The 20,368-nt window shown below is 45.9% G+C and overlaps 3 protein-coding genes across 20 annotated transcripts; 2 read left to right on the top strand and 1 right to left on the bottom strand.

The window, feature by feature from the left end:
• Positions 1–1,403: 1,403 nt before the first annotated feature.
• On the top strand, positions 1,404–11,524 carry LOC120708580 (ankyrin repeat-containing protein NPR4). Of its 18 annotated transcripts, none has more exons than XM_039993927.1 (12): positions 1,404–1,641; positions 1,748–2,146; positions 3,147–3,559; positions 4,517–5,390; positions 5,466–5,538; positions 5,662–5,698; positions 6,935–7,037; positions 8,228–8,573; positions 8,714–9,101; positions 9,582–9,617; positions 10,306–10,367; positions 10,580–11,524. In XM_039993927.1, the coding sequence occupies exons 1-4, from the start codon at positions 1,620–1,622 to the stop codon at positions 5,348–5,350; spliced, it is 1,668 nt and encodes a 555-aa protein (XP_039849861.1). In that variant the 5' UTR covers positions 1,404–1,619; the 3' UTR covers positions 5,351–5,390; positions 5,466–5,538; positions 5,662–5,698; positions 6,935–7,037; positions 8,228–8,573; positions 8,714–9,101; positions 9,582–9,617; positions 10,306–10,367; positions 10,580–11,524. The 18 variants fall into 18 exon arrangements, with proteins under 18 accessions (XP_039849861.1, XP_039849858.1, XP_039849848.1 ...); XM_039993924.1 differs by having other exon boundaries at positions 6,932–7,037; XM_039993914.1 differs by having other exon boundaries at positions 5,662–7,037.
• On the bottom strand, positions 7,946–9,558 carry LOC120708583 (probable membrane-associated kinase regulator 4). The gene has a single exon (XM_039993930.1). The coding sequence runs from the start codon at positions 9,175–9,177 to the stop codon at positions 8,062–8,064; it is 1,116 nt and encodes a 371-aa protein (XP_039849864.1). The 5' UTR covers positions 9,178–9,558; the 3' UTR covers positions 7,946–8,061.
• Positions 11,525–14,032: 2,508 nt separating the features above from the next.
• LOC120708582 (protein CANDIDATE G-PROTEIN COUPLED RECEPTOR 7-like) lies at positions 14,033–15,808 on the top strand. The gene has a single exon (XM_039993929.1). The coding sequence runs from the start codon at positions 14,205–14,207 to the stop codon at positions 15,555–15,557; it is 1,353 nt and encodes a 450-aa protein (XP_039849863.1). The 5' UTR covers positions 14,033–14,204; the 3' UTR covers positions 15,558–15,808.
• The last annotated feature ends 4,560 nt before the right edge of the window (positions 15,809–20,368 follow it).

Genomic DNA, 20,368 nt, shown 5'->3' with positions numbered 1-20,368 from the left:
GCAAATTTATGAAGGCTTAAATTCAAAGAGCCGACATGTCGCACCGCAGACAAATTTTAAGTGCCACATGTCATGACGTCTTAAAACGCAATAGAGAGAAAACTTGACGATGATATTAGATAAGTATGCATGAGGCATCAAATAATATAAATATAGCTATCTAAGCTTTTAAGGGTAGCAATTAGCATAAAAATCATGTTATCAGCAACAAACTATGAACACGGCGGAGCTAGGAATTTATTTTTTTATTATTAGGGGGGCCAACCATGCTAATTTATATAAAAATTTAATCAAAATTCAAATGTTCAATGTAAATTTGAGAACCATAGCGGAGCTAGGCCCCTGCCCGCCCCCATCTCTGCCCCTGATTATGAATCTATGAACTTGCAAGGTTAAATTTTAGAAAAGAATCGACAAAGAGACTAGCTGCAGCCTTTTAGGAGCCTTGTGCTCTTCTTCCTATGTCCAGGCGATAGTGCCCAGCGAGCTCCACAGCCGATGAGGTAGCAACAGCTAGCGAATACAATGAAAAGAGAGCGTCGCGATGCATTATTCAACAATCACAGTCAAAACGATGCAAAATGCAAGAAAAGCAATAGACATGATTGCACGTGGTCGTCTCTGGATATTCCTGCAAGATTTATAGATGAACTCGGATACGTGAGTTGCTTGTAATAAGCGAACTAACAAAAAGTAAACCCAAATCTTATAAATTTTTTGGGAGGGGGGGGGGGGGGGGCAGATTGGCCTCCAAAGGCTCCGCCAGTGACCGCAATATAACTATCGCCAATTAACTAGTATAGTCAAGGACGGCAATGGTGGTCGCCCTCCTAGAAAACAAAACGGAACGTGCCTCGAGCCCCATGAACTCCCAGTGTGTGTGACGGAGAGCGTGCACGTCGGCAGTCTCGCACTCTTCGTCTTGGACTCGTACTCGGAGACTCGTGACGGGGACGTTCCGAGCGAAACCGCACTCCCTGTCTCCCTGAAGCCACCGCGCTGCTTCGCGAGCAACTCCAACAAATATACAACAGATTGATTTCCCTCTTTTCTATATGGAAAATCTATTCCAGCAGATTGATTTCCCTCTTTTTCTATATGAAAAAAGAGATGCGATGTCTTCCTTTTCTATTGGAGATTGGAGAAAAATTATTGAAGATTGAGAAAAAATAAAAGAGAAAAGGAGATGAAAAATCAATCTGCATGAGTTGATTTTTTTCACCATAAATCTTCTATATTGAGAAAAAGTAGAAAGAAAAAAAGAAAATTAATATGTTGGAGTTGCTCCACCTCATGTATCGTGACGCTCCCGTGGTCGCTGACCGGTAGGCCCAACCGGTCCTCCCTTCCCCATCTGCTCCCGCCTCCGGCCGAACCCCACCAAAACCTCCGCGGCAAAAAGGGTAAGGGTGGAAAAGCTCCCCGAAACGCCAAGGGAGACGTTACCATCTCGTCCTTGTCCTCCCCCACGCCTCCTTCCTCCCGCCTTCCTCCTTGACGACGCCGCCGGCGCCTCGCGGGTCGCGGCCCGCTCACTCCTCTTAAAGCGCGCGCTCCGCCCAAACCCTACCCTGGAAACCTCCTCACGCCACCACGGGGACCTAATTCCGCCTCTCGCGATGTCGCTCGAGATCCACGAGGGTAAGTCCGGCGGGCGACGGAGTGGTGGTCTGTCAAATGTTCGATGCTTAGCCTCCGGCGTCGCATGGCGCTGATTTGATTTTTTTTTTGGTGCGTCTGGGTGCAGAGGATGGTGGGGCGTCCGGTGCTCGCCCGGCGAAGGTGATGTCTGTCTCGGGGAGTGGGAAGCGGGGGCGGTACGTGCGGCAGGTGACGGGGCGGCACAACGACACCGACCTCCACGTGGCGGCGCGGGGCGGGGACGCCGCGGCGCTGCGGCGCGCGCTGCGCGAGGCCGCGGCGGCCGTGGCCACGGGGGAGGGGCCGGAGGAGCTCGAGGAGGCGCGGCGCGCGGTGGCCGCGGAGCCGAATGAAGCTGGGGAGACGCCGCTCGTCGCTGCGGCGGAGAGGGGGCACCTCGAGGTGGTGGTGGAGCTGCTTCGGCACCTCGACGCCGAGGGGCTGGCGGCGAAGAATAGGTCGGGCTACGACGCGCTGCACGTCGCGGCGAGGGAAGGCCGTCATGGTGAGCTGCTACCCTTTACTGCGCTCTGCTACAATTCGTGTATCCGTTTAGTGCAATTGGGAGCATCGAGCTCCCTGTTGCTTGTCTGGTGGTTTCCTGGGTGTGGGCTAGTGGCACTTTAGCACCCTGGCTTTTTCCAAAATTTTATGGATAATTAAATTTGAGCTCTCTGAGGTTTTTTTACCAGTAATAGGTTTTGGATAACTTCTGCTACAATTGGCAAATCCGTTGACAAGGAAAATAGACTCTTCTCAGTTTGAACCAAATAGGAGTAGATGCATACTGTGTGCGCCGATTTGGTAACTTTGATAGTATCGTTCTGCACATAACACACAGTACTGGTGAGAATATGACATTTTATGTTTTTTTAAACTTACTAGGCAACAAACGATGATACAAAATAGTTAACATATCCATAACAATCATATATTCTCTATTTTTACAGAATTCTGCTATGATTATTTGTTCATTTATCCATTTTCTGTAGTGAATAGCTATCAGAAACTAGCCCCCCTTGTTAATCTATGAGCTCAGTGCCTCAATATGTGTGCACTTGCGAGAGATGTACAAACTGTTTCTCTTCAAAGTCCCTCATACTTAGAATTCAGACAGCAACCACTATGTAAAATGTGATGCACTTTTGAAGACATTAAAATAGATAATTTGGTGTGCTAAGTTTTATGTGTGAGCGATCTGGGAACAGGACTTTTGGTATGGTAGGAACTGTTTCTAGTGGCATGGAGACATAGCCAAACCAAAGTGTGGCCCTTTGATGTGTTCAGCAGATTCTGGATAGTTTGTGATAAATCCATTCATGCTAATTTTTTACGTGGTATTTGTGAAGCTAATATAACCTTTTCGCTCACATCCAAGGAAATTTAGGATCATATAATCCATATGCATAGACTTACTCTACAAAATATCCTTACGGCAGTTGTTCGTTATATGAACATTTAGCAGTGAGCAAATTGTCCTAACGAATAGGAGCACTTTTTTTCAGCTGTTGTGCAGGAAATGTTACTTCACGATAGGATGCTTGCCAAGACATTTGGTCCTGGAAATACTACTCCACTTATATCAGCAGCTATGAGGGGCCATATCGAAGTTGTTGAACTGTTGCTGGAACAAGATGACTTTGGATTGGTGGAAATGGCCAGAGATAATGGAAAGAATGCCCTACATTTTGCTGCTCGACAGGGACATATTGGAATTGTCAAAGCACTACTTGAGAAAGATCCTCAGTTAGCAAGAAGAAATGACAAGAAAGGTCAAACTGCTCTTCATATGGCCGTAAAGGGAACAAGCTGTGATGTTCTTAGAGCCCTAGTGGATGCTGATCCAGCAATTGTAATGCTGCCAGATAAAAATGGGAACACGGCTTTGCATGTTGCAACAAGAAAAAAACGAGCAGAGGTATTTACAATCTTTTTAAATTACTGTTACACCTGCATTGTGCATGTATCTGTTGATAGCTGCTTATAATTCCTCTTGATGATCATGTCTTTCCTCTTTTCTTGTTAGACACTTCTATGCATTGGCATTCTGCTTCTAGTTTTAAATAAATTCCATGAATAAAATAGCAACTCAGATTAGGCCAGCTCATAAGTTTAAGTTAATGCATATCAAGAAAACAAAATAACTTGACATGTGTTAGGTTTCATGCACCAACCAGATGAACCCAAAAGCTTAAGCTCTTGGGAAGAGGTGGGCAATCCACTAATACTTCACAACACCCCCACTCACATGCAGCCGGAACAAGGCGCAAATGTGGAAATAAAGAAGGGAGCGGAGGACTTAAAAGATGCCTCTACCAAAACTCGAACTTGAGACCTCTTGCTTTGATGCCATGTTAGGTTTCATGCACCAACCAGATGAACCCAAAAGCTTAAGCTCTTGGGAAGAGGTGGGCAATCCACTAATACTTCACAACAACATGCTCCATATACCTCACTGTTAAATATCAACTTTCAATTCGGGACTTAGGGTTTACCTCTCTCTTGGGAAAACTGGCTTTAAAATTTGAAACATATCGAGTCTGATTGCCAATGACATCCTTCTGTGACCTAAAAAAGTCACCGCATTACTTTCTTATTTTTCAGACTGATCAGATTGTCTAGCACGAAATGTGCAAGTACTTTCTTAGTCTGCACTAAAGTAACATCAGATTATCTAGCACGAAATTGTGCAAATACTTTCTTAGTCTCACTATTTTGTTAATCATATTGTGGAAATATTTCAAAAACAACCTTATTTTACCTTAAAATACATAAGACTGTTTGATAGAATGAACAATTACTTGTGCCTAACTTTAACTATGATTATTCAACTTCTGTTGGACTTAATGTTTTCTCTGTTTCCTATCTTCTACAGATAGTTAGTGTTCTTTTGCGGCTACCAGATACTCATGTCAATGCACTGACCAGAGACCACAAGACTGCATATGATATAGCTGAAGGGTTGCCAGTATGTGAAGAGTCTTGTGAAATTAAGGATATTTTATCACAACATGGTGCTCTCAGATCTAGGGAGCTGAATCAACCTCGAGATGAGCTGCGGAAGACAGTGACAGAGATAAAGAAAGATGTCCACACACAACTGGAGCAAACAAGAAAAACAAACAAAAATGTTCATGGCATCGCTAAAGAACTCAGAAAGTTGCACAGAGAAGGCATCAACAATGCCACAAATTCTGTAACTGTTGTTGCGGTGCTGTTTGCAACAGTTGCTTTTGCAGCTATATTCACTGTACCTGGTGGAAATGACGACAATGGACTTGCAGTTGTTGTTCAGGCTACCTCCTTTAAGATTTTCTTCATCTTCAATGCCGTAGCTCTGTTTACATCATTGGCGGTAGTTGTAGTTCAAATAACAGTTGTCAGGGGAGAAACCAAGTCTGAGCGAAGGGTTGTTGAGGTGATCAACAAACTTATGTGGATAGCATCTGTTTGCACTACAATTTCTTTCATTGCCTCCTGCTATATTGTACTAGGCCGCCACTTCCAGTGGGCAGCAATACTGGTATCTTTGATAGGTGGTGTCACAATGGCTGGCGTACTTGGTACAATGACATACTATGTAGTGAAATCAAAGCGTATGAGGAAGATTAGAAAAAAGGAGAAGATGTCAAGAAGAAGTGGCTCAAGCTCCTTGTATGACAATACTGAGCTCTCAGATACTGAACTGAACCCAGTCTATGCCTTGTAAAAAGAAGGGGTGTCTGGACTCTGTCTGTCTCCAGATTTGAGTATGTACTCACTAACAGATACAATAGCTTACATATTTTTTTTACAATTCCTTCTGTAACAAAAATTCCACACAGGACTTGCCCATTGTGCAAGGCTCCTACAGTTGAAGAATTTGATGGCACCAAATGTGCTCAATCTATTGTACATGTGAGTTACAAATTTTATTTTCTTTCTGAGATGTGCTTCTATGCTTTAAACACAAGCGATGGGCTGATGTCAGCTACTTAATCCCTAAAGTGCTTTAAGTTATGTGCAACTCCCCCTTTCCAGATTGCATGACAGATTGTCTTGTTCAAGCATTATCCAGGTACTCCTGTACTACTTCATTTCTAGGTCTGAGCTTGTTCGTTTAATTTGGTAATGCGACTTCAAGTCTTGACAGGGTTTTAGTTTCTTTGAAGCACTTAGGCTGTTCTTAACATGCTATTTCATCTTTCAATAGTGATCTCTTGTGTACTGCAGCTGTTGGATGTTAAATTAAATGCTTATTGGGCTAAACTAAATGCTTATTTTCAAGTTAGACTTTTTTTTTATCTTTGCTGCAAACCAAGTGATGTTAATGATTACTAGTATACTCTGGATGTAATTTTGATTTATGCTATTTTTTTCTTTCAATAATAATTGTTTATATACTGCAACTGGATGATGTAGCAAAACTTATTGGGCTAAATTAAGTTCATATTTTCAAGAGTTTTTGGTTGATCTTGGCTGGAAAACAATTGATGTTAAGGATCATTAGTTCACTCTGGATGTAATTTTGGTTTTATTCCTCTACTTTCTGTATTCGTGAACCTGTTCAGTCTTATGCTGAACATATGAAAATTTCTACCACTAGTTTATGTAACACCAAAGTGTACTGAATACTCACCTTGGCAGCAAGAGCATGTGCAGTTTTATGTGTACAGTATCCACAATGATACTGTTTATGATATTCACTTTGTCGAATCTGAAATGGTCAGTGGGATGCACATTTCTGGTAGACTTTGGTGCAGGTACCAATCACTGGATAGAAGATTACTTCGGTTTGTCGCAAGTTACTTGTCTAACTAATCAGAGAGTCGGCATTTCCCTAAAAAAATCAAAGTCAGTGGCACAAATTGGCACTGCAATGCAAACAGACTTTTTTTTTTGTGGACTAGAAAGGCAAGGAAACTTATGTCGTGCAAAACAACATAAGATTTATCTAAAACACAAAGCAAACATTGGCTAACTACTGGTGCTTAAGAGGCAGGGAGGTGTAAAGTAGGCCATATTATGTTGCTGCCAGTCCTAACACTGCTCTACATCATCAATGTAGTGGATAACTCTGCTTACCTTTTGCTTTAATCTTGCCCTGCCTTTTGTCAGCATGCTCTCTTAGTTTAAGGATTCCTGTCTTTACTTGGCCATTTCTCAAGTATATGTTCTGCTTTGAAGCTAAGGAATGTGATGCTCCCTTGTTTGGTTTCTTTTGTTTCTATAGGATAGAGTCTGACAAGCAGTATTCTTTAATGCAATTGCTTGATGCCTGTGCTGATATATTATGTTTGATCTGTTGTAGTAGTCTCTAGGTGCTTAAATGAGAAAAACTAATGAGTTGGAAATTCAGCACGATTGAAATGAAGTTGATCTTGTCCATTGCTTGGCAGCTTTCCTGATCCCCAAAGGTAAGTGAACAAATTGAACTATGTTTTCCAGTTAAACTAAAGTCACTAGACAGCCAGAGTTATTTCATATACAGTTGGGACTGTTAGATTTATACTAGAAATTGATCTAACTACCTTGTGATGGAACCTTGAAGATCTTAAGTGATAACCAATACAAGGAAAGGCTGAAAATTGAACACCCCCCCCCTCTCCTCTTTTCTTGGTAGGTACCCAATTGATTCTTGCTGTCAGATGATTCATAGCTTTAGATGTGAGCAACACATACGTATAAGGCTATAAGCAATTGAAGTTTCTGACATGCACTTTCTTGTGGATACTTTTTTTTTTTGTTTTTCACAGCAAGAAAAGGGATTTAACTTTCAGGCTTTCATGTTTTAACTTCTTATTGTCGGCCATGAATGCCTTGTGTGCTTCCCAAATAAATAAGGTCCCTGCTATAACATTGCATTAAGAAGAAACACAAGAACAAACGCGCATGTCACTTAGAACACAACATGACCCGATCTGACACAAACAACATGATCACCTAGCAGTGACCTCTAAATGAGCAAGGGTGCCTCCTCAAAGATATTTCAAAGAACATTTTGTGATGTGTTCAAGGAACAGTAATTAGGTAGGGTTGAATCAGAAACTCGTTTACACATGTGGATATGTAGGACTATCATAAAATGCCACTAACCAAAAAACAATTCGCTGTGCTAGGTTATTTATGTCTCTGACTTGTGATTTTGTTTATATTACCTTTCATTTTGGTCACAACCTATGAATGTGGCTAAAGACACTGATTAGATAAAATATTCTGTATGTTATGTTTAGTTTGTTGGTGGATTTTTCTCTGGTTCATAACAGACAAATGGAATGCTATACTCTAGTTTTTTGAAAAAAGAGAGGGACTTTTTCAATATTTGTTGCATATTAAAACTTTTTGTCCTTAAACAGAAAATGGTTACATCGTTTTTTTTAATGTCATAATATGAAATATATATCATATCTGCAGAAAGATCAAGATGAAAAGAGTACAGAATTATTGGGGAAACATTGAATTTACATTGATATTTCGGCTAATATCAAATATACCATCTGTGTCTTCAGATTCTGCTGCTATTTTTGATGTTGATGATGACATGAACCGGAAACCTGCATCACTTGCACTTTTCCTCACTGAGGCCAGCTGTTGTGACTTTTTGCAGTATGCTATTGCACCCTGAATTGGATTGTCCATCTCTGAACTTGCACTGCTGCTCCTCCTCAGCACCGGTCCTACACTGGAGTCATTTGAGCTTGGAATGGAGAAGGAGGATGAATTTGATGAAGAGCATGATGATGATGAAACTGAGGATGGCTTGTTTGGTGATGAATATCGGATAATGACGCTGGAGAAGGATCTTCTATGGCCGCACTCATCCTCTCTAAGCTTGGTACCTAGTGTGGTTCTGTTGCTGACGGGTGAGGCTATGTACCTGTTGCTTCTGATATGGCTAATTGGGTTCTTCCTCCAGGTCTTGAACTGTGAATTCGACAGCTCATCTGCTCTAGGTACACCATTCTTGTCATCTGGATTCCCTCCTTTAGTGGCAAATATTGTCTTCAAGTAAGCTTTTGACGCCTTGAGCTTGAGACCAAGGTTAAGATGCCTGATGAACTTGAGCTTCTTCGACCATGGCTTCTTCTCACAGGCTGCTGCCTCCTCGGCAGCATCACTACCAGCGGATATGCACTCATGGAAGTAGTACTCCGCATTGAGCTCACCACTGGCATAACATGAATTTGCTGCCGATGCATTGCATGACTGGTATGGTGTTGCTGGGGCAGTGCTTGCTGAGAGTAATCCCTTTTCAGCTGCACTCTCAAGGAGCTTCTCAACCATCTGAATGCGTGGTGGAAGATGGAGTGGTAGCAGCTTGCCCTTGTAGAAGAGCTCATCTGCTGGGGATGCCACGGGCTCCCACTGGTCAAGTGGAGCTGGCATGTGGAATTCAAACTCTCGCGAGTGTTGTGGGGAGGTTGCCATAGCGGTGCTGTAGCAGTACAAACTTGCCTTGGTGGTGGCCGCATCTGCTGCTGGTGAGCTCAAATCCATATCTATGTAGTCATCTTCTTGGAGTGGTTGGTCATGGTTTTGGGGGCTAAGTTTTGCCATTGTTCTTGCCTCACCTTACGAGTTTGGTGAGTCGTGTTTTCTGGTTTGGGTTGGTCTTGGCAGAGGGGGTGGTTGCGTTTTAGGAAAGAAGTGGAAGAGGTTTTGGCATGCTTTAAAGAAGAATTCCTGTCCCGTTAGCTATAGACGTTTATAAATTGGCTTATACTTCTTACAAGGGACCCGCTACCTGTGCCCCTATGATCCACCTTTTGTCTACATCTAATTCTCTTTCTGTCGCGGCTATATGTAATGCAGTATTCTGGTGTGGAGTAACTGTTTTCTCTATTATTGATCTATATGTGGCTGCAATGCTTTTACGTGATTAGGTTATTTTACCTGTTCCTTCCTTGGCATGCATCTCCTCTTTCCATCACTGAAGCTACTTGTTTTGTTTGGATGTGTAGGGTTACAAGGCAACCATTAAGATCTAGGCTTACAAGGTGATCACTTTTACCGATAAATTATTTACAAAATGTCTACTGATATGTGGGGCCCACACCACTTGGTCTGCATGTAAACTGGACAGATACACTTGGAAGCTTCATATTCTTTCAAGCAAGTGTTGAAAGTTTTTTTTTTCAAATGGTTGGGTTGCATGATGGTAGCTTGGATTGAAACTTGAAATTTAAAGGCCTTCTTGTTTTTTTTAAAAAAAATGAAGTTTTCCACGGTTAAATTTTCATCTGAAAGGTAGAATAGTTTGATGATTGACCTAGTCATGTATGTGTTTTATTTTGAATCTAAAAGGAAGAACGCGTGCCCTCAAAACATGGAGCAAGGTGCCATTTGTTTATTCATCTTTATGTCAACCTTTGGAAGTGTGAGTGTGACATCAGTAGCAACAGATTAGGCCCCTTGTTTAAGTTCCTGTCCAAACTGTGCATGCTCTGCCGTTCTGTTCCAGGATCCATTGTCAACTTTGTCTCGTTGGAGTTTGGTGTAATTATTGACATTGCGTGTGCATTAGCTCTGATCGAGGCCTTTGTGAGTCTGTCTAAATTTGTGCTGTTTCTAAGGTGGACTTGTTTGAGGTTTCTAGCTTGTTCTTTTTTTCGCCCTCTGCACGATTTTATTTAATAAAATCTGCTTAATTTTTTTCCTCGCTGAATCATTTCTTTTTGTGAGCAGATCACTCAGAAACCTGCTGGGAAGAAAAATACCTGAGTTTCTGCACATTTCTTGTTTTCTTGGTAAGATACATCTTTACATGCAAATTCGTGAGACTGACTTTATGATATGCTTCTGAGCCTGCTTTATGTCCCTTGGCACCAGCTAGAGCAGCTAGCAACGCTCCACAATTTGCTTAAAGATATCTTAACAATAGCATCAACCCAACCTTAACCTGTGATTTTATTATCTAAGCTAACACATTGATAACTTATTGGTCTGTATTCTTTTTCAGGTGAGAGCTAATTAGAAAGGGATGTCAGCTAGCTAGGTTAGGTGTGGATCAAGTGACTAACACACTACTTAACGAAATTTCGCCGTACCCAGTTTGCAACCACGAAGAGTTAATCCACTGAATTGCAGACCTAAAGGTAAACGAATTCTTTTGTAGACACTAATTAGGTTGTTGCTGGTGGTTGGAACTTGAAAAGGACTTTTTCTAGAGACCAAACCTGGAAAGAGTCACGCTTTACCATTGCAAGCCTTCTATCACTCAGATATTGTAGAAATAGTGCACCGCGCCTGCCAAACTTCTCAATTCATGAGCACCTTTCTCTCACTAGCTCAGTGACATGCTGCATTGACATGATTGTACCTGAAGATTCATTGCGCGTGATAAGCGATAGTGTAAAGCCTAAACGATTAAATTAGTGTAGATGGGTTTTTATCTTATATCGCACAGCAGCTTAACAAGCTGCAGGGTGCTTTACCTGTATGCCACAGCTGCCGGACACTTCATGGTGGGAGTCCAATTCTTTTTGCGCCATGCAGAGATTGGAAAGGAGGGCCTGGTCCCTGAAAGCTCTCAGATCTCGAGGTGTTCTTTGCAGCTTCTCCAAACTTGGAACCGAAGCACAAAGCTTCTGCTCTCGCAGCAATTCTGGGGTCTCTCTAGTAACCTACGGGCGGAAAGTATGTGATGAGTTTTGACTGCTGCTTATTTCTCCAGATTCCGCTGATCATGATTACTCCGTGTTGCTTATGGCATTAAGCTGGTTCTGTTGATGGAGAACGTTCCCTCCCGCAAGATTGCTTTGTACTGCAGACATATTCTGCGATGTGACTGAACTAGTTGCTTGGGAAGATAACTTATTTTAGACGGATGGAACAAATGCCTCTCTTCAAGGGGGGGAAAACGCTTATTTTATTGGAAAGTTGCAGCTGTGGAGACTTTGTTTTATCGATGTTTGTACAGTATGGTACACGCACCAACACCATGCTACATTGCTACCTGTCCTGTTTTGCGCTGAACACGCCACTCCTGGTTTCGCGAAAGGATGTGTGTTGCATACTGACGCAGCGCATACGCCAGAGAGTCGGACCACTCGGCGAGTTGCAGGGAGAGCATTTTGTGCCTTCGATCCTATTTGGTTCAGGTAGCTCAGCTCAGCTTGGACTTTTCTTCAGAACTAGCGGAGACAATGAGACATTCATTCATGTTCCTAGTTCCTACTACGAACAACAGAAGGTTTTTTTTTTTTGGCGAGGGACAGAAGGATTAGTTTCACCGACAGCGAGCATAGGTTCTTAGAACTACAAATCCAAATCATTGATGGACAGTGTTCAATGCATGAAACAGATGGTCTGATTTCACAAGGCGGTCGAGAGAACCTCACTATTTCCAACAATGTTTTTTGACCGTTTCTTCTGCAGTAACTCCAACTTGACGATACCATGGGGCAAAATCTAACCATGTCATCCGACCAGGGTCGATTTCCTGCTGGGCATTCCCAGGAAGTGCGTAAGGTAGGGTTAGAGAACCTAACACTGAAGTACAGCTGAGATACATTTTTTCCTGGGTTGGCTTCATGCAACTATCAGCTTTGACTGTAGGACTCGCTTTTCTTTTTCTTCTAAAAATTGATGGCTGAGATCTGAAACCCTCCTCCAGGAAAAACAGCGTGCTGCCAGGAGGCGTTCTCACTGCAGATTGACCAAATACAAGACACGCTATAGCCAGCTTTGATCCCAGAGTGCAGCAGAGACTTCTATTTGTTGACAGCCAGAGAAGATTGCCGTAGACCACAAATCGGGCGCTGGCTTCCATTGCACGTTCAGCCAGAGAGGGGCGTGGATTCGAGGGAGCGCCGAGACATGCGTAATTGGGTCCTGGGTCAATGCACTCGAGAGGATAGACCACCATGAAGTGAAAATGGCCACCAACATTGCACGGAAGCATTGCTAACAAGCGACTACATAGGAAAGCAGGCAACAATTCAGCTTCAAATCACTCCAACTTAAATATCAAATCCTGATCCGCTTCCTTAACACATTTCACATTTTCCTCCCCGATCACTCGACCAGATCTGGAAGGGACGCTGTATTTGAGTTATTGACCAAATGCAAATATAATCACCACTCCCGGGCCAGCTTTGATACCTGAAATACAAGTAATTTTGAATGTAAAATATAAAACTAGCGTGTAACGAAACAATGATGAGTAGGGCTATTTTCTCACAAGCAGGTGGTTCGAGGAGTCTTCTCACCTGGTGGAACCGTGACGGGTCACAAGTTTTACGGCTGCTTCGGCCTCAGTTTCGCGGCCCACTCTTTACTGTTTCTTCATGTGACAGCCCATCCATCCTCAGGCCCATCTAATAAAATAGAGACCCGGCCGGACCACTCAGCTGCGACCTTCTCCAACAACAAAAGCAAAGCCCGCGAGAGCCCATATACCCATCCAACATGATGAGCACGGTCCATGGGCCATTGTGTGCTTCCTGCCTCAGTCAGCCTCACCGACCTTATTGATGTTTGATGGTGGCGCCTCAAACCCATTTCCTCAGCTCCGCCGTGCGCGCTCTATTCGCCGCCCCCGCCGCACAAGCGCCCAATCGACGGAGATGCCGAAGCGGACGGGGCGGACGGCCGGCGTGGTGGTTACGGGCCGGCGCGCGCCCTCGACCAGCCGAGCAGCGATCCCACGTCCAGGGGACGCCGCAACAAACGCGTGAATCCAAAGCCGTGATGGCAACAGACTCATCCGACGGCGGAGGACACACAAGGCACCGACGGATCGGATTGGCAGCCGTTACGCCAGCAGTCAGTAGTAAGTAGATTACGCGCGTAATTACTTTTGCATGCTGGAGATGCTTTAAGGGGAGCTGTGCTGGGGAAACCCAAAAAAAAAGAAGCAATTTCAGCTCCACCATTGCGTCGTGCTAGCTCCGATCACAGATTTTGCCGACTGTCCGCCGGAACGAGCTAGTAGAATGGATGAACGTCCTGTAACTGTCATCAGTACATATGCAAGTGCTTCACGTCCAAACTTCCCAACCTTCTTCTGGTCCCGTGGTCCGTCGTCTACTAAAAAAAAAAGTTAGCTCGTCAATCTTCCTGTCGCCGCCGCGTTTGGAGGCCCTGGCCTGAAGCAGACACTACTGTACAAACCTCTCGGTCTCGGCGTCTCCGGCACGTCGGGCAACTTGCTTGACCCGGCAGGGCCGTCGTCTCTTCGTCAACCTATTTGTCCTTCTAGATTGCTGCCAAGCTTCGTAGCAGCTGCGAACCGCACTCGCATAGACGTGCTCGCCGGCATCTCATTGGCCCGCGGCGTGCTTCGAGGCCGTACCTACGCCGTGCGATCACGATCGGACGCTCCGACCGACGCGACGCGCCCCGGCGTTGCTTCCCTGCTAAGCGTGCCCGGTCAAAGTCTCCCACCACACGGCCACACGGGCGAGGGTCACTAATCTCGAAGCGGATCCGACGCCGCATGGGCCCCTCCCCCAAAGCCCACCAGAAAGGAGAAAAGTCTCCACCCCTCGGCCCGTCCGTCCGGCCAATTCGCGTCGCGCACCTCCGCTCCGATCCGCCTCGCCTCCCCTCCCCCACGCTCGCTCCACCCAGATCTCGCCGCGATGGCCCGCGCCGCCGCCGCCGCAAGCGCGGCCCTCCTCCTCCTCGCCGTAGCCGGGGTCCTAATCCGTCCGGCGGCGGCGGAGATCAAGCAGGAGTTCTTCAAGGACGACCCCCGCGGCTCCATCCTCTTCGAGAAGTTCGGCTTCGGCCCCCACGGCATGGTGTCCGTCTCCGTCACCGGCGCCAGGGCCTCCCCCGCGCTCGCCAAGCCGGACCCCTCGCAGCTCGGCTTCTTCCTCCTCTCCGACGAGGCGCTCTTCGAGGCCATCTACGAGCAGCCGCCGCCCACGAATCTGAACCCCAACCCGGAGTCCTCCCCCAACTGCGTCCTCTCCAGCCCCTACGTCATACCGCTCTTCACCTTCGCCGAAGTCGAAGCCGCCGGCGGCCACTACAAGAAGACCTTCCCCATCACCCACCCCGACGAGTACAGCCTCTTCTTCGCCAGCTGCGCGCCGGAGACCAAAGTCACCATGGAGGTCCGCACCGACATGTACAACACCAACCCGGACGGCACCAAGGACTACCTCTCCGTCGGCATGGCCTCCGTCCCGGCGATCTACGCCTTCTTCGCCGTCTGCTACGTCGCCTTCCTGGCCGGCTGGCTCTACATCACTCTCCACCGCAACCGCCTCTCCGCGCACCGCATCCACCACCTCATGACCGGCCTGCTCGTCGCGCGTATGCTCTACTGCATCTCGGCGGCCGAGGACCAGCACTACATCCGCACCGCCGGGACACCGCACGGCTGGGACGTCATGTTCTACCTGTTCCAGCTCGTGAAGGGTGTGATCTTGTTCGCTGTGATCGCGCTGATCGGGACCGGGTGGTCGTTCCTCAAGCCATTCCTGCAGGACAAGGAGAAGAAGGTGCTCATGGTGGTGATCCCGTTGCAGGTCGCAGCTAACATCGCTGCTGCTGTGGTCGGCGAGACAGGGCCATTCTTGCAGGGATGGGTGACATGGAACCAGATCTTCCTGTTCGTTGATGTTGCCTGCTGCTGCGCTGTGCTCTTCCCAGTTGTGTGGTCGATGCGCTCACTTCGGGAGTCATCCAAGACAGACGGCAAGGCGGCCAGAACCCTTGCCAAGCTCACGCTCTTCCGCCAGTTCTATGTCGTCGTGATTGGATACTTGTACTTCACTAGGATCATTGTGTATGCCCTCAAGACAATCACCAACTACAAGTACAGATGGGTGAGTGTTGCGGCTGAGGAGGTGGCCACCATGGCATTCTACATGTTTATGTTCTACATGTTCAGGCCAGCGGAGAGGAACCAGTACTTTGCCCTCGACGATGATGAGGAGGAAGCTGCAGAGATGGCGCTCCGTGAGGAGGAATTTGAGCTCTAGAAGACCACGGGGAGTGCCCAGTGACATGGGAATACAGTCATCTCCCATTCAATTTCTCCTCGATGTCATGTTGATCATACTATACAGATTCAGGGTTTAGCTTATATATGTCCATGTGTGGTAAATCTTGTTTCACTCCTTCCTTCGGTTCGGAAGCTGCCGACGAGACTTTTGATAACAAGATTTCTTGTGTTGCAAAGTAAGGGGTAATTCAAATACTGTTGTCATTTTACCAAGTCTTGTTTTCGGTTCTTGCTCTTTCCATGCTCTATTTTGATTACTGATGTGTTGCTTTGTGGATGGTATTGATAAGAATATTGGTGCTGTGACCTGTAAAGCCATGTCATAGCTGGATGGTGGTTGGGTTTAAGACGTGCAAGGGGATTTGGTTCTTCAGAAGAGTTGCGTGTTTGTTCGTGCATCAGCATCACTTTCCGGCTTCTGAGATTCTTATGCGTGTTTGGGTACCAAATGAGCACCTACAGGTCGGAATCACCATCACTGGCAAGTGAAAATAGGCCCGTAGAAGCATCATTGCTTGTGATAAACTCAGCGTACTTGTTGATGCGTATTGTAACCAGGGTTTGCGAAACCGGTGGGAACCGGTCCGGCCGGTCAAACCGGTCCGGCCCGATTTCGGTTTGGGCCGGTATCAAACTGGCCCCAATTCAAAATTCAAATTTGAATTCAAAAAAATAAAAATTCCCAAACCGGTCATACCGACCGGTAAATCGGTCTACCGGCCTCAATTCAAAATTCAAATTTAAATTCAAAAAAAATAAAAAATTCACAAACCAGTCATACCGGCCGGTAAACCGGTCATCCCGATCGGTAAACCGGTCGGTATACCGGTCGGAACCGGTTGTACATGCGATTTTGAATTTGGATTTGAATTCTACCGGTTTCCGGTCAAACCGATCCGGTAAACCGCTACCGGAGGGCGGCGGTTTGACCGGATCGGTCGGATTTGGAAACCCTGATTGTAATTCGCTTAATCCATCTGGCCTGTAGTTGGGCAAAGCCTGAGCTGTCCTACTCCTTTGCTTAGGTTCCTTCTCTGAATTGGTTCTGACTTCCGAGTAAGGCCCTGTTTAGTTCCGTTTTTCAAAAAAATTGGAAACAGAATCTTGGTATTTAGAAGTACTAAATGAAATCTATTTATAAATTTTTTTACACGGATGGGTTCTAAATCGCGAGACAAATCTAACGAGCCTAATTAATCCATCATTAGAGATTATTTACTGTAGCACGATGTTGTCCAATCATGGCCTAATTAGGCTTAAAAGATTCGTCTCGAAATTACACCCGGGGTTTATGTAATGGGTTTTGTCAGTTATCTACACTTAAGACTTCTAATTAGTGGTCAAATGTTTAAAATTACTGTAGCGCTGGAAATTTTTTGGAACTTTAAGGAGAACTAAACTCGGCCTAAAGCTGTTGGGTGATAAACAGGTTCTGTTATAGTGTGGGCTTTTGGCTTGGCTGTGGGGTTCCATTCTTAGCCGGGCTTTCTGAAAGCGAGTTTTCGTCTTTCTGATACTCTTAATATCTCAATCTGAACAACCTATGAGGGCAATTTCAGCAGGGCTTCTATTTGGATGACTAAATCCACATTTTAGTCATTTTGCTCAAATTTTCATCTCCAGCAGGACTTTTATTTGGGTGACTAAAATAAAGAGTTGACTAAATTTCCTCTCACCTCCTCAATTTGGTCACCCTCTACTTAGACTACAAAAAGTAAGGCCCGCCATTTTTTAGTCTATTTAGTCGGTGCTGCTAGAGTAGAGACTACATTTTGAATGACTAAACTTGAAAAGTGAGTGACTAAAATGAGTTTTAGTCACTCAAATTTAATCACTCCACTGGAGTTGCTCTGAGAGGACAAATGTAGAGCGGACAGCAGGCTCACCGGAGAGACACTTTCCAGCCGCCTGCATCCACCTCCATCCAGTCGATCCCTCGGAGTCCGCCTGCGCTAGCACGACGTCCACCCTTCTCCGGTAGTCCGGTACGGCGGTAGTACCCCCTCCCGCCCGCCCGTCAGAGCAGCCGCCTGCCCGGCTGTTGTTTCGCCACCGTGCCAACAGGCGCCGGTGTCCTCCATCAGGAGGCAGCCTACGCCGGGACCCTCCACTCCACCCCCGGCCCGCAGCGTGGACGACACGAGCGGGCAGTGGTGCAGCCAGCCAGGAAATGACCTAGGCCGGAGTTCCTCATCCTGCTCGTCAATGCCGCCACGAGGTGCCGGTGGGAAACTATTTCCCGACAGGGACCGCGCCCGGTGCCGGTGGGCACGGCCAATAGGCGTCGCCGGTGGAACAAATATTCGGCATGGAAAAATTGCCATGGCCGAGGTTGATCGCCTCTCTGCACCTTGACTTGGCACTTGGCAGATGATGTTGCGGCTGAACTCGGGCCGTGGCCATCGGCAAGCGCAAGCATGCGGCATCTCGCAGCAATTTTTGCTCTCGTTACCAAAACGACCTCTGACCAAAGTTGCGCTGTTAGGTTCGTTGACAAGAGCTTCAGGCTACATCCGGTTCGTTGACAGTCGAAGGAGCTGGAAAACCGACAGTTTTGCACCTGTCAGTAGCATTGCTCTCCTCACATGCTCGGATGTTGAAATCCTGGGACAGATACGCAGTTACGCTGCGCACACGCATACTCATGTCCTAGTGACGCCAAAACTATTATATATGGTTTGTGATGGGTACATACAACTGCTTGTTTATCATGCGCTAATAAATATATCCGTGCGTTGGAAAAGTTTGTACGGGTTGCAGCTGATTTTTTTTCCAATAGATTTTCTTTGATAAAAATAATGTTGTACTTTTACGTTCTCATCATATCCGGAAGTCCGTTTAAACTTATTGACGGAATTTAGATGATCATTGATGTAAAATGTAATAAAGTATAAAAAAATGTGGCATATACTCCTACTTAAAAGGAAACTGAAAAAAAATGTGGAAATCAAAGAGACAACCAGCATTTGAATTTTGGACCCAGAATGTTCCGCGCATCCTTCCTGCTCACATATAACCAGAAAAGTGATGTAGCCCAAAGTTGAATGTGGCGTTGGGCCAAACTCTGAAACATAGCTAGAGATCAAAGTCCGCTTAGTCTGAAATCCAACATCCATTGCGCACGGTCGTCAGTCCTCCGGGCCCATCAGGCAGTAGCGCGCGGGCACGCGCTTTCGAGCCAGGTGGCCCCTTTATCAATCAGATGGCCCAGGTTTTTTTTTTTGAAAATACGGCAAGAGCACTGCTCATTCATATAAGAAGAAGAGAAGCAAGCTGGTTGTTACAGAGTTGATATTACATAAAAGAGACTACACTCACTCATACAACAGCACACAAGAGCGCAAAACATTAAGTACTAGGCAACTCTGGCCTTCCACATGCCGCAACACGTAGCAATAGCTCTGCTTTGATCATGCCAAACACTTGAACCGACTGCTGGAACTAATTGCTGAAAACCCGTCGGTTCCTCTCATTCCAGATATTCCACGCCGACACCATTAAGATGGCTTCCACTGATCTCTGCTTCTTGGAGTTGTGTTGCTGGAGAACCGAAGCCCACCAAGTCTGAATATCATCACAATCAGGAAGAAAAGAAGATGGATCCAGATGTGTCCAATTAAACACCAAGTGTCAAACTTCCTTCGCATAACTGCAGTTAAAACACAAGTGCAAAGCAGTCTCAAACTCTTGATCACACAAGCTGCAGATCGGATTACAAGGCTAATTCCGAATCAGAAGTTTATCTGCCATCAGTAATTTGGACTATAAGAGCAGCCACTCCCTTCGCCGTGGGCCTTCCACAATGTTCTTCCACCAAAAGTGGTAAAAATTCCTTGAAATTGGATATTGTAGGCTGACTTTGCTGTGTACACGCCATCAGCCGTCCATCTCCAGACAATCTCATCCGGTTGTTGTGTAAGCTGCACATTCTGCACTACATCCCACAAAGCAACAAACTCAGCCATCTGCTCGACAGTTTGCATAAGCCAAAGCCCGCGCGTCCAATTCATATTCTGCAAATCTTCCTGAACTGAGTTATGTTTTCTCCTAGCGAGCTTATACAACGAGGGAGCTAAATCCCGTGGAGCTTTTCCATTAACCCAAGCACGCTGCCAGAACTTCGCAGTCTTCCCATCTCCCACTGTTACATTTGTACAAGCTCTGAAAAGGCACAAATCAGTATCATCGCAAGGTATTTTAGTGCCAACCCAAGGTCGGTCCGGCTCCTTCCAAGCGAACCAGAGCCGGCGTAGTCGTAGAGCTCTGCTGAACAGCTCCAAATTCAATATACCGAGCCCTCCCTTGTTTTTTTGGCAGCATTGCCTTCTCCCAACGGACTAAACAGTGCCCCCCATTGGCCACCTCTGCACCTTTCCACAAGAAGCTGCGTCTAATCTTGTCAATTTTTTAAAGCCCATTTCTTCAAAGAAAAAAATTGTTAAGAAGTAAACTGGTATAGAGGTTAGAACTGCATTCACAAGTTTTAGCCTTCTTGATTTGTCGGTAAATTTTCCTTTCCAGGCAGGTATGGCCCAGGGTGAGGCACCCGTTGCGGCGAGCGCGAGTTGCACGAGGCAGGATGACCGGGCCGGAATGCCGGACATGGGCACGGCAACTCGGCAAGGGTCGCGATTCGCGAAAGACATGAGCACTGTGTTGCCGCCGCCGCCGCCGGTGATCGGCCAGAATAAGACTCCTCCGTGTGCTCGTTTGGGTCATTTCTGCCAGAGTTAGTTGTTGTTATATTCTAATCTTCTCTGTTTCTGGACTAGGATCACATCTAGTGTA

Source organism: Panicum virgatum, chromosome 5K (assembly GCF_016808335.1).
Source record: "Panicum virgatum strain AP13 chromosome 5K, P.virgatum_v5, whole genome shotgun sequence".
Lineage (NCBI taxonomy): Eukaryota > Viridiplantae > Streptophyta > Magnoliopsida > Poales > Poaceae > Panicum > Panicum virgatum.
Note: the sequence above shows the minus strand (reverse complement) of the source record. Positions and strands in the feature narration are given on the sequence as shown.